General features: G+C 36.9%; 1 protein-coding gene across 1 annotated transcript in view; it reads right to left on the bottom strand.

Annotated features, from left to right (window-relative positions):
- The window catches only part of ZC4H2 (zinc finger C4H2-type containing), a 35,173-nt gene that overhangs the window by 1,471 nt on the left and 20,079 nt on the right, over positions 1-13,623 (bottom strand). Inside the window, exons 2-4 of the mRNA XM_016123416.2 lie at positions 3,821-3,992; positions 2,094-2,266; positions 1,102-1,264 (exon numbers count right to left, since the gene is read on the bottom strand). Of these exons, the coding sequence (XP_015978902.1) occupies positions 1,102-1,264; positions 2,094-2,266; positions 3,821-3,992 (508 nt within the window). The remainder of the gene's footprint in view (positions 1-1,101; positions 1,265-2,093; positions 2,267-3,820; positions 3,993-13,623) is intronic.

The raw sequence follows: 13,623 nt of genomic DNA, 5'->3' as shown, positions 1-13,623 counted from the left end.
TACACAGGACAAAGAAAGTTAGTAGTCAGATTTTTCTAGTCTGCGCTTCAGCATTCTGATCCCCATGGATCCAGAAAGCAATAGTGCTTTTTCCCAACAGGAAGGAGCAGTAATCAGTGAGTGAGACCCAAGTAGGAAGATCAGTGCTGGCTGTAAGTAATGTAAAAGATATATGGGAGTAAGGATCAAAAAGGGGTATTGAGGGAAAACATCCAAAACTTGGAAATAAGGCAAAATGAGAATTGCGTATCCATTTAGCATTATACTGGAACATGGTTTAACAAGCCCACTTAAGGATCAATTCTCTAGGACAGGATATCAGTACATTTTTTTTGTGAAGGCAAAAATAGTAAATATTTTAGACTTTTCAAGTTATATGGTTTTATTGTACTTAATACTAACTGTTTTACATGAAAGAATCTATAGACAATATATAAACAGGTATGCGTATTGGCCAATAAAACTCTATTTGCAAATCAGGGAGCAGTTCAAATTTGGCCTATTGGCTCTAGTTTGCTGGCCCCTGCTCTAGGAGAATGTTCTTTTGTTTGACTATTTACTATTGATCAGGGTCCAGATGCTGCGACTTATACTGATAAGCTATGAATGTTTTTTTGCCTGATAGAGATGCAAACTATTTCTGCTATCAAGAAGATATAATCATAAAGGTTACAGTTTTATTGTCCTGTGGGACATTAACCATTTCTGTATTTAACTTTGCAAACTTATTTCAGCATTCCTTTCTTTTCCTGACTACATAATTATCTGTTCCTCAAATGCTCTTAGAACCAGCTTTGTAATCCTGCTGGCTCCCTCATTAATTATGTATGCTTATTATATTTTTGTACAAGTCATGTTTCTAACTTTTTAAAAATTATACTTTAGCAGACACTGCCAATCTCCCTGCATTCTAACTCCTCTGAGAATGTGAGGCAACAAAACAAGCTGGTCTACTCCAGCACATATACCATACCCTTCTGTGTCTCAAGCAAAGGATGTTTTAGAAAGGTCTCAAATAAATAAGGCCAATATCCTCCAGCCTTCCATGGAGCTGCTTAAGCATAACTTGCTTCTTCTACAGCCCCTATGAAGCTCACTCACCTTCATAGGTGGAGGCTGCTGCCTGAAGGTGGCTGTTTGGCGAGTGTCCTGCTTCCTAGCCACTTGAAGTTGTTGGGCGGCAGCGGCTGCAGCGGCCAGGGACTCAGGGATGGGGGGCTCCTGAGGCTCTGTCTGCCACTCTGCTTTCTGCTTCTCAAAGTAACTTTGGAGATGAGATACATTAGCTGGATCATTCTGAAAACAAGGATAACCTTGCCCCTCTTAAGGACTCCATGCCACAGAATCAAAGGAATTGGACTGTGGCTCACTATAGGAAGTTCCTGCATCCTCCCCAACAAAAAGTTATTTTCCCTTGGTACTAGATCCATTGTCTACTGGTAAGGTAATCATCCTGTTCTTTGGCTCTGACAGATCCAGAAATAAAGAAATCCCAAGGTTAGCAAAGTCCGCAGAGGTTATTCACCAATCCTCAACCCCATGTTCCTTTGCAGTATTTCTATTAAGTGTCCTCAGGCTGCTTGCTATTGACATACCTCTAGGAATAACAAACTTATGACATCCACTTGCTCTGACTTAAGGAAGTATGTTTCCTTCTACTGAACTGAACTTTGTCTCTCTGTAAGGTAAGCCTAGTTCTTAACTCTGGGTCTTAAGATGAAGTAAGAGTCTAGTCCCTGGAGATCATGAAAGCTCAGACTTCAGACTTCTGTGTTTTCAAAGGTTTCTGGACATCTCTTCTAGACAATGGCTTGGGAAGTGACCTCTTAAGAGTATAGACACAACATAGACACACACACAGTCTTGTACTATTAAAATTACACAATGAATTTTAAAAGCTATCTAGTAATTCTAGTTGAATCAGCCTTATTTTGACTAACAGCCCAGCACAGAGACATGTCTAAGGTCATACAAAGAGTCAGCCACTGATAGGCTTGGGGTTATAATTGGGTACCCTGACATTCAGACCAGGCTCTATATATGCATGTGTTTGTGTGTGGTGTATGTTGCAGGGATGGGGGCTGGAAGCTTACTCCAAGGAGAGCTTTTCCTCCTCTTCACATAGGTCAGGGAGCCTCTGTAGACCCAGAGTCATGCGCAGGGCATCCACATGTTCCTTTAGTGGCTTATACTCATCATGTAGCCGCCGGGTAGACTCTAGCAGCTTGTTTAGGTCATTCTCAGATTGTTTGATGGTATTTTCCATCTGGAACACAGAGTGAGGAAGGCACAGAGAAAAGACCCCAAAATTCTTGACAAGGCTATACAGGGAGTGGATAATAGCAAAGGTTCCAGAGCTAGACCAATATGTACTCAAGTCCTCAATCTGCTATGTATTGTATATGACTCTTGACAAGCCTCAGTTTCTTCATCTATATAATGGTGATAATAATAGTATTTACTGCATATAATCTTGGTGAAGAGTCAATGATTATATTTACATAAAGCTCTCAGTACAGGGACTAAAACAGAGTAAAGATTCAATAAATGCCATGTATTATATAAATATAGCACCTGCGAGATGGAACAGCCTTTAGAGCTCATTTAGTAGACCCTACCACCATTTTAGAGATCAAAAAAATTGAGACTCAGAGAGAGGAAACTTCCTCAGAGAAATATTTCTTAGGGGTAGAGCCTAGATAAAAACTCAGGGCTTCTGCCACCCAAGCTAGTGGCCTTTCCTCTAGATCAATGATTCTCAAAATGTGGTCACCATATCAGCAGCATCAGCATCACCTGGGAACTCATTAGGAATACACATTCTCAGGCACAAGCCAAGCCACATGGAATCAGAAACTCTAGGGTGGAGTCTAACAATCTGCTTTAACAGGCCCTCCAGGTAACTCTCAATCATGTTCAAGTTTGAGATTGACTTGCCTAGATTCTCAGCCCCTCTGTGGCTAACATCTTGTTCATTTCATTGGCTCTGTATCCTTGGGTTATCTGGCATTGGAAATGCCAAATCCTCTTAAGGCCTTCGAATCCTGTTATCTTATAACACAAAACATCCCAAATACCTACTGTTCAAATTGCATTCATATTTCCTTTAAAAACCTAGGCCTGGAAAAATTAGAAAATAAGTATTGGCACAGAGATGACTTTCCCAAGAATAGAAATTTGAATCATTCAAATGTAATTAAAAAGAAAAAAAAAGACTTCTTATTGTCATAAGCTCTAAGCATTGAAAAATACCTTATAGGTTAACACCTCCAACATTTCTCTTGGTGAAGGAATTGTCGATACTGCAGCCCCGACAGGTGATCATTCAAACTTTGAGCAATTCCAAAAAGTTGGGAACTTATCACCTTAGCAGATGATTCATTCTTCATGTTCCAAGAATCTCCAAAAGAGAGACTCTAATGAGGGGTCCCACTTTTGCAGACCAGCATAAATAATTTGTTTGGCCTAGTTAGAAGTTTGGAGACCTTTAGGCTAGACCCCATAGGCTAGATCCTAACTCCCAGACTCCCAGAATAAGCATATCAGAGCTGAAAGAGACCTCAGAGGTGACTGAATCCCTCTCATAGTACAGAAAGGGAAAACGAAGCCCAGAAAGAAGGAGGGATTTATCCAATGATATACAGTCTATCAGTAAAAGAGCCAAGGTGGGATCTCAGAAGTCCTGGATTCTTCGATTCCATTGCAGCCTGATGCCTACTTCCCCAAGCTAGCCACAACAACTTAAGGAAAGACTACAGCACTCACTATTACTTATTCTTTAAAGAGCCCCGAGGTAGGCTTCAGGTAGCCAGCCACATACCACATTGATGTCAGCATGAATCAGTCGGAGCTCTTCCACATGGGCCATCTTCTCCTGTAGCAGGAGGTCCATCTCCTGCTTGTATTCCTTCAGGTGCCTCTCCTCTGATTCAAGGGCTTCAAACTCAGCTTTCAAACGGGCCTTAATCTTCTCCATTTGCATGGTCTTGTTTCTGCAATTCCCCCAAACCAGGATACATATCGGGAGGAGAAGGGAGGAAAATGAGAATGGAGTACAGAATTAGCCTCTGAGCCAGGGCTCTTCCTAAGCCATCTTTCTAAGCTTGCCTCTCTCCAAGCAGAGCCAACATGAATCGATCCTTAAAAAGTTAGGAGAGTCTTTCATCTAAAATAAAACCTCATTGGTTCTCAAATGGATATAATTTTGTTCTTTATGGGACATTTGCAAGCATTGGACAGGTTTTAGCTCCCACCCCAGATGCTAACCATAACCTCTTGAGAACCCCTAGAGCAGCACTATCCATTAAATTTTCTACAGTAACGGAAATGTTTTGTATCTATACTTTCCAGTACAGCCACTAGGCACATGTAATTAGTGAGCATTTGAAATGTGGCTAGTACAACTTATAAACTGAATTTTGAATTTTATTTCATTTTAATTAATCAAACTTTAAATTTAAATAGTCACATGTGGTTATTGGCTTTTATGTTGGACAACATGGCTCTATAAGGTCCACTCATCATTTCCAGAAGTGGAAGGAGAAAAGAACTGTAGCTCATTTCTTAGAAAAATAAAACCTGCTTCTCATTGTTATATATCAATTGTCCACCCTATGACTCAGTAATTGACACCTGAGAATTTATTCTAAGGAAATAATGCAAGGAAGCAAAAAAGTTAATACACGGGAATGTGCTTTCTGGGTAATTGGCAAAACTGGAATATTTAGCAGCCATTAAAAGGAATCATTATGAAAACTTGTGACATGGAAAATGCTGAAGGTATGTTATGCAATCAAGAGAGTATATATGCTAAGATTGCAATTTCAAAATGTACATGCATGTGACTAAACAAGAAAAGGAACCAGCAGGGGTAGAATTTTAAGGAACTTTAAGATCATTCGAGTGCTCACTTTGGCAGCACATATAATAAGTGAAGTCTGCCTAAGTGAAAGGGCCACAAAAATTTGTAAGGAGGCCCTCCAGGGTACATCGTTATCCTTCCATTGGCTCTCTACTTTCTGGTTCTCAAGTCTCGCCTAGCCATTGTCCATTACTCAGATTTGGCATCTCATTTTTTATTTCTCAGTAGCTGGCTTTATCCTCTGCTCCATCCCATCCTATGGGGGCTCTTGCTCCATACCCTAGACTCCGCCCTCTGACCACAGCCTGCTTTAGTCTTCTGTCTCTCTCTCCCTTTTCAATATTGCCTGTGGCTCCTGCCTCATAACGTGGCTGTCGATGACAGAAGAACAGAAATAATTGTTTTGGTAGGATCATGTGGGAAAATTTTCATTCTATATTCAAAAATTTCTTTTCATGTTATTATATTTTTTAAGCTTAAGAAGGCATAAAAATGTAGATATTATTATACCATCTGTAAAGAATAAAACTGAGGTTCAGGGTATTAACTTACCCAAGACCACAGAGATAGCAAAAGAGACATTGAGATTTAAGCCCAGGACTCTCTAACATTACCCATTACTCCACACTGCCTGAGTGGGGTTACCCAGGCTAAAGAGCATAAAGATATTAAGAGTTCTTGGTCAACTAATTAATTATTTAGAGCCTCTCCTATCTAGGCTTCTATTCTCCTCTAGATTACATGAAGAGCAATCTAAACTTTGCCTATCCCTACTTCAATTTATAGATGAGAAAACAGATTCAGAATGATATAGTGTCTTACTCTAAGTCATACAGCCAGACGTTGGCAGTTCTGGACTTAGAACTCATTTTTGCAAACAGAGCCATACTGTAAAAGAAAAATGGGTTTTAGATTCAGACCTTCGTGTGAATCTTGGTTCTGCCCCAACTAGATATTTGCCCTTGGACAATAATAATAACAACTATATTTATAGTTTATATTTATTGAGTACCTATTATATACCAAATATAGATAACTTAAATATACATTCATTCGACAAATATTTATGGAACATGTATCATGTGCCAGGCACAATACTAGGGATAGAGCAGAGAATAGGATGGTCTGTGAACAAGAAGCTTCATATAATGAGGATAATCGATCCTGAGCACATTGTTACATATAAAGCCATGTGATGAGTAGTAGGGATGAGATGCAGAATGCAACTGAAGGATACAACAAAGGGACTTAACATAGTCTGAGGGACATTAGAGAGTAAAGGAAGAAGTCAGTGGAAGCTTCCTTGAGACCTGAGGATGTGACATCTATGCTAAGACCTGGAAAATGAGTAGGAAGTAACTGGCAAATGCAGATGGACACAGAGGAGAGCAGTCCAGTCAGAGAAGATAACATGAACAATGGCCCTGGAGCAGAAAAGAATATGGCACATTAGAGGAACTGAACAAAAGTGTGGCTGGAGCATCTACTGCAAGAGGGAAAGGGCCTGAGAAGAAACTAGGGAGATTGACAGAATACTGCCTGGAGATCAGGATGAGGATTTAGGATTTTTATACTTTGGTGAAATGGTAATCATTGTAGAATTTCAAACAGCAGGAGAGTGACATAATCTAATTATCTTACTTCACTTCTCTCAGCCCTCTGACATCAATTCCTCATCAGTAACACAGGAATAATAATAGCACCTTCTTTGCATGTTATACGATGAGGGTTAAATAGCCTAAGATATGTAAAGTCCCCAAGCAGACTATGTGGCACATGGTGGGTGGTCCACACATGATTGTCGAACTTCCCTCCACATTCTGCCTAATTCTTCTGCTCTGGTTATTTCTTTTACTTATTTACAAAGAGCCCAAAGTGACTCGGGTGTGTGTATGTATGTGTATATGTGTATGTATATGTGTGTGCATGAGTGGCAAGGTATATTGTCAGTTACTAAGATTATAATAATAATTATTAGCATGAGCTTTCTCATAATGTCTATATATAAAATGACATTTTATAGAGCTGGGCCAAAACTTCCTAATTTGTAACCAATTCAATTAGGCTGTAAGCAACTACTGCTGCTGCTGCTGCTGCTGCTACTGCTGCTATATGAAATCAGGGGTGAGAGGTTTTCCCCACTGACACATCACAGTAATCAAAACGGTATATCCTTCCCAGCTTAGATGAGTGCCTTTTATTTAATCCTCCCTCTATGCCTAATTCTGCTTAAAGGAACCCCATGATGTCAGATAAGAGATACTACAATCTCAGAGTAAGTCCAAATATGGTATTTTATCTGGTGGGGTCACAACCAAGTGCTGTCTGAAAATGGAAAATCAGGGGCATAAAGCCCTCCTCAAAGTGCCAACTGTATTTTCCCTTTCTGGGGAGCATGGCTATCACCAACGTCATCCTCTGTCCAAGGTGTTTTGGAGCTTTTTTCAATTGTTCACCATAGAAAGGACTAGAGACCCTGAATAAGGGCCAGAAGGGCCAAGACTCCCGATTAGGGAAGGGAAACAGTGTTATGAATACGGGTTTCAGAAATAGCCTCTATTTGCTGCTATTTCTAAAGTCATTTTGGTGGGGGGGTCGGGGAGGGGTGCCTAGCCTATGCTTTAGTGGAAGGAAGGACAGCAGTTTTAATGAAGTCTTTGATGGTACTACTGTTACCTCTCAGCAGTGGTGTAGCAAGGGCAGGGTAGTGGGAGCAGTCCATCCTGGGTGCAGACAATAAAGGGGTATATTGTGTAGAGAATTAAAAAACACAACTAAAGTTGGTCTGCTCTTCATTATCACCATGCACTAAAGCGAAACAATGTTCACTGAAGACATCTGGGCCGATTCCAGTTTGGGGCAATTATGAATAAAGCTGCTGTGAACATCCATTTTCTTCATTTCTGCAGGATAAATGACCAAGACTGAAATTGCTGGGTTGTACGGCAATTGTATCTTTAGTGTTTCAAGGAACTGTCAAACTATTTTCCAGAGTGACTGTATTATTTCACATGCCCGCCAACAATGTATGAGTCGTCCAGTTCCTCCATCTGGCCAGACATTTTGACTCGACTATTTTAATAGGTAAATGGTGATGCCTCAAAATGATCTTAAATTGCATTTCCCTAATGGCTACTGATGTTGAAAATGTTTTCATATACTTATTTGCCATCTGTATATCCTTTTCTATGAAATGTCTGTGCATGTCTTTGGCCCATTTTCTAATTAGGATTTTTTTTCTCATACTTGAGTTTTGAGAATTCTTTATATATCCCAGATATGAATCCTTTATCATATATGTGGTTTGCAGATATTTTCTGCCAGTCCGTAGCTTGTCTTTTCATCTTCTTAACTAGGCCTTTAGCAGAACATTTAATTTTTGTTTTGCTGAAGTCTAAAAATTTATCAATTTTTTCTTTTATAGATATTGCTTTAGTATCATGTCTAAGACTCTGCCGAGCTCTAGGTTCTGCAGATTTTCTTCTATGTTACCTTCTAAAAGTTTCATATTTACATTTTTATCTACAACCCATTATGAGGTGTTTTTTTTGTATAAAGTGTTGTATTTAGGCTGAGATTCAGTTTTTTGCTTATGGATGTCCAATTGCTCCATCGCCATTTATTATAAAGACTAACCTTCCTTTATTGGATTACTTTTGCGCCTCTGTCAAGTCAGTTGGCCATACTTGTGTGGGTCAATTTTTGGGTTCCGATTTTTGTTCCACTTATCTATGTGTCTGTCCCTTTGCTAATATCACACAGTCTTGATTACTGTAGCTCTATAATAAGTTTTGAAATCAGGAAGAGTGATTTCTCCCACTTTATTTGTAGCTATTCTAGTTCTTTTGCATTACTATAAAAATTTTAGAATAATCTTGTCTATATATACCAAAAATATTTCTAGGATTTTGATGAGAATTTCATTAAATTTGTCTATCAATTTGGGAGGATTGATATCTTTACTATACTGAGTCTTCCAAACCATGAATAGAGTACATCTCTCTATTTAGATCTCCTTTGATTTCTTTTATTAGCATTTTGTAGTTTTTAGCATAAATATCCTACGCGTTTTGTTAAATCTTTGTTCCACTTAAGCATTTTGGGTTTTTGAGGGATTATAATGGTTATGTGATTTTAGTTGTAGTTTCTGCATACTTATTACTATTTTTAATGTGTGTGCATGTGTGTGTTGACCTTATATCCTGCAACCTTGCTGACTCAGTTATTATATCTAGGGGTTTTTGTTTGTTTTTTATGTTTTGGTTTCAGTTTATTGGAGTTTCCTATGTAGACAATCATGTTATCTGCACACAAGGATGGTTTTATTTCTTCCTTTTCATCTGTATGACTTTTATTTACTTTCTTGCCTAACTGTCCTGCCTAAAATCTCGAGTGCTATACTGACTAGCAGAAAGTGAGTATCCTTACTTTGTCCCTGATCTTATGGGGAAAGTATTCATTGTTTTGCAATTAAATGTAATGTTATCCACTGGAGGGTTTTTGTAGATGTATTCCTAGTTTTTGAAAAGATTTTATCATAAACATGTATTGAATTTTGTCAAATGCTTTATCTATATAAATTGAGATGATCATGTGATTTTTATAAGAAACATTGATTTTTGAATAATAAACTAGCCTTATATCTCTGTAATAAACCCCCCATTGTCATGGTGTGTACTTTTTTTGTATAAATTGCTGAATTTAATTTGCCAACATTTTGATAAAGATTTTACATCTATATTCATGAGGGATATCAGTTTGTAGTTTTCTTGTACTGTCTTTGTTTGGAATTGGTACCAGGGTATTACAGGCTTCATAAAACGAACTTGGAAGTGTTCTTTCCACTTCTACTTTCTGGGAAGATTGTTAAGAATTAGTGTTAATTCTTTAGTGTTAATCACTAGTGTTAAGTAATTAGTGTTAACCATTTGGTAGAATTCTCCATATGGGCATGAAGATTCTCATTTTGGGAATCCTTAAATTACAAATTAATTTTTCTAAATAGTTACAGGGTTTTTCAAAGTATCTATTTTATGTTAGGTGAATTGTGGTAGAGTTTTCAGAAAATCAAGCATCTTGTTCAATTTACATGAGCAGAGTTGTTCATGGTCTTTCCTTATGATACTTTTAAAGTCTGTGAGGTCTGTAGTGAATATCCTGTTTCACTCCTGATGTCAGTGATGTGTGTTTTCTTTTTACCCTCTGTTAGTGTTCCTAGAGGTTTTTCACTACATATATTTTTCAAATAACTAACTTTTTGTTTAAGTGATTCCTCTATTATTTTTCTGCTTTCAATTACATTGATTTCTGCTCTAATCTGTATTATTTCCCATTTTCTGCTTGCTTTGAGTTTAACTATTTCTAATTATCTGAAGTGTGAATTTAGATTATTAATTTGAGGTGTTTCCTCTTTTTTTTCAAAATGTAATTCTCTTTATTATTCTATGACTGAAAGTAACTATGTCCTCTGTCTTCCCCATCCCTTGCCCCACAGATTCTTGCATTTGATGATAAAACTCAATATTACCAAATCAAAGTGTATGTTTTCTATTGCTATATAAAATATTATCACAAATTTGGCAGCTTAAAACGCTACACCATTATTATCTCATAGTCTCTACGGGTCAGGGATCTGGGCACAACTTAGCTGAGTCCTCAGCCAGGCTGCAGTCAAGGTCTTGGTCAGGGCTTGGTTTTCATCTGGAGGCTCAACTGGTAATGGATCCACATCCTAGCTTACTCCTAATGTAAGCATTGAGTGCTGAAAATTTCCCTCTCACCACTGTGTTTGTGGCAACCCACAAATTTTGAATATGCTGTATTTTCACTTTCACTCTGTTTAGTATAATTGTATTTCCCTTGAGATTTTATCTTTGAAACATGTTATTTTAGAAAAATGTTGTTCACTGTCCAAACGATTATAGATTTTCTGGTATTTTTTTTTCTGATTTCTTGATTTCATTTGATTTTATTAATGCCAGATAACGCAGTCTCATATTTCCATTTTTTAAAAAATTTGTTCAGGATTATTTTGTATCCAGGATATGGTCTATTTTTGTATATGTTACAGTGTACTTGAAAAGCATGTGTATCCTGCTGTTGGGTGGAGTGTTTTATCAATGTTAATTAGATCATGTTATTAATGGTGTTGATATAAGAGTTCTATATCCTTGCTGATTTTATGTCTAGGTCTATCAAATGATAGAAGCATGTTAAAGATTCCAAATATAACTATGAATTTATCTATTTCTTCCTTCAGTTCTATAAGATTTGCTTCATATATTTTGTGGTTCTGTTGTTTGTTGTATACCTATTTAGGATTACTATGTCTTCTTAGTGGATTGACACTTTTGTCATTATGTAATGCATCTCTCTGTACCTAGTAATTTCCTTTGCTCTAAAGTCTACTTTATCTGATTTTAACCTATCCATTCCTGATTTCCTTTGATAAATGTTTTCATGGTGTAACTTTCATTCTTGTACTTTCAGCACAACTATATTTTTAAAATTTATTTTTATTTTTCAATTAGAGATGACATTCAATATTATTTTATATTAGATTCAGGTGTACAGCATAGTGGTTAGACATTTATATAATTTAGAAAGTGATCCCCCTGATTACTCTAATACCCACCTGGCACTGTAGATAGTTATTACAGTATTATTGACTATATTCCTGATGCTGTACTTTAAATCCACATGACTATTTTGTAACTACCAATTTGTACTTTTTAAAAATTTTATTAGGTTCAAGTACAATTTGTACTTCTTAATCCCTTCACTTTTTCCCCCAGCCTCCCAAGCCCACCCATCTGGAAATCACCAGTTTGTTCTCTGTAACTATGAGTCTGTTTTCATTTTGTTTCTTTGCTTATTTTGTTCTTTAGATTATATATAGAAGCAAGATTAAAGGGTATTTGTCTTTCTCTGCCTGACTTATTTTACTTAGCATAATGCCCTCTAAATTCATCCATGTTGTTACAAATGGCAAAATTTTCTTTTTATGGCTAATATTCCAATGTATGTATGTATGTATGTATGTATGTATGTATGTATGTATGTATGTGTATGTGTGTATGTATGTATGTGTGTGTGTATACACACACACCAACTCTTCTTTATCTATTCATCTACCAATGGACACTTAGGATATTTCCATGTTGGTTATTGCAAATAATGCTGCAATAAACATCGGGGTGTGTATGTCTTTTTGAATTAGTGTTTTGGATTTCTTCAGCAAAATATCCATCAGTGGAATGGCTGGGTAATATGGAGTTTCTATTTTTAATTTTTTGAGGAATCTCCATACTGTTTTCCATAGTGGCTGAAACAATTTACAGTCCCAACAATAATATATGAGGATTCCCTTTCCTCCACATCCTTTCCAACACTTCTGTTTGTTGATTTATTGATGATAGTGATTCTGACAGGTGTCAGGTGATATTTCATTGTGGTTTTAATTTGCATTTCTCTGATGATTAGTGACATTGAGCACCTTTTCATATGTCTATTGGCCATCTGTGTGTCCTCTTTGGAGAAATACCTATTCAGGTCTTCTGATCATTTTTATTTGCATTTTTTTTTGGTGCTGAGTTGTATGAGTTCTTTATAAATTTTGAATAATAATCCCTTATCAGATGTATCATAGGAAAATATCCTTTCATGTTCAGTAGGTTGTCTTTTTGTTTTGATAGTTTCCTTTGCTGTGCGAATACTTTTTAGCTTTATGTATTCCCATTTATTTATAATTTCTGTTGTTTCCCTTGTCTGACAAGATAAATCAGAAAAAAAAATATTACTAAGAGCAATTTCAGAGAGTTTACTGCCTGTTTTCTTTTAGGAGTTTTATGGTTTCGGATCTTACAATAAAGTCTTTAATCCATTTTGAGTTTGTTCTTGTATATGGTGTAAGAAAGTTGTCTAGTTTCTTTCTTTTTTCTTTACAAGTATCTATTTTTCTCAACACCATTTGTTGAAGAGATTGTCTTTACCCCATTAAATATTTTTGCCTCCTTTGTCATAGATCAACTGACCAAATAAGCGTGAGTTTATTTCTAGGCTCTCTATTCTGTTCCATTGATCTGTCTGTTTTTGTACTAGTATCATGCTGTTTGATTACCGTAGCCTTGTAGTATAGTTTGATATCAAGTAGTGTAATACCTCTAACTTTGTTCTTTCTCAAGATTGCTTTGGCTATTTGGGGTCTTTTGTAGTTCCATTTAAATTTTAAGATTATTTGTTTTGGTTCTGTAAAAAAAATGTCATTGGTATTTTGATAGGGGTTGCGTTGAATCTATACATTGCTTTGGGTAGTATGGACATTTTAATGACATTAAATCTCCCTATCCATGAGTATGATATATCCTTCCATTTATTTGTGTCTTCCTCAATTTCTGTTGCAAAGAAGATTACTTTTGAGCCATTAAAATCTAATAGAGTTTGCCTTGCTAGGTTCTGAACTTGCTTGGGACCTGTCATCTCTACCTCTTTCTGATTTCTCCCTTTTAAAAATGGAATGTCTATACTATGCCTGTCTTATCATTATATATGGGAAGCAAATAATCTGTCTAGTTTCACAGCTGAAAAGGAATTTTGCCTCTGGATGAATCATTCCTAAAGTCTTACTCCAACCTAATTTACATGACATTAAGATGAGACTTTGGACCGGGCACTGATTCTCTAATGGGTTAAGACATTTGGGGTTGTTGGGATGGGATGAATGAATTTTGCATGAGAGAAGGACATGTATTGGGGGGGCATAG

This window comes from Rousettus aegyptiacus, unplaced genomic scaffold, assembly GCF_014176215.1.
Source record: "Rousettus aegyptiacus isolate mRouAeg1 unplaced genomic scaffold, mRouAeg1.p scaffold_m13_p_9, whole genome shotgun sequence".
Classification (NCBI taxonomy): Eukaryota; Metazoa; Chordata; class Mammalia; order Chiroptera; family Pteropodidae; genus Rousettus; species Rousettus aegyptiacus.
This window is presented reverse-complemented; position numbering and strand designations above follow the sequence as displayed.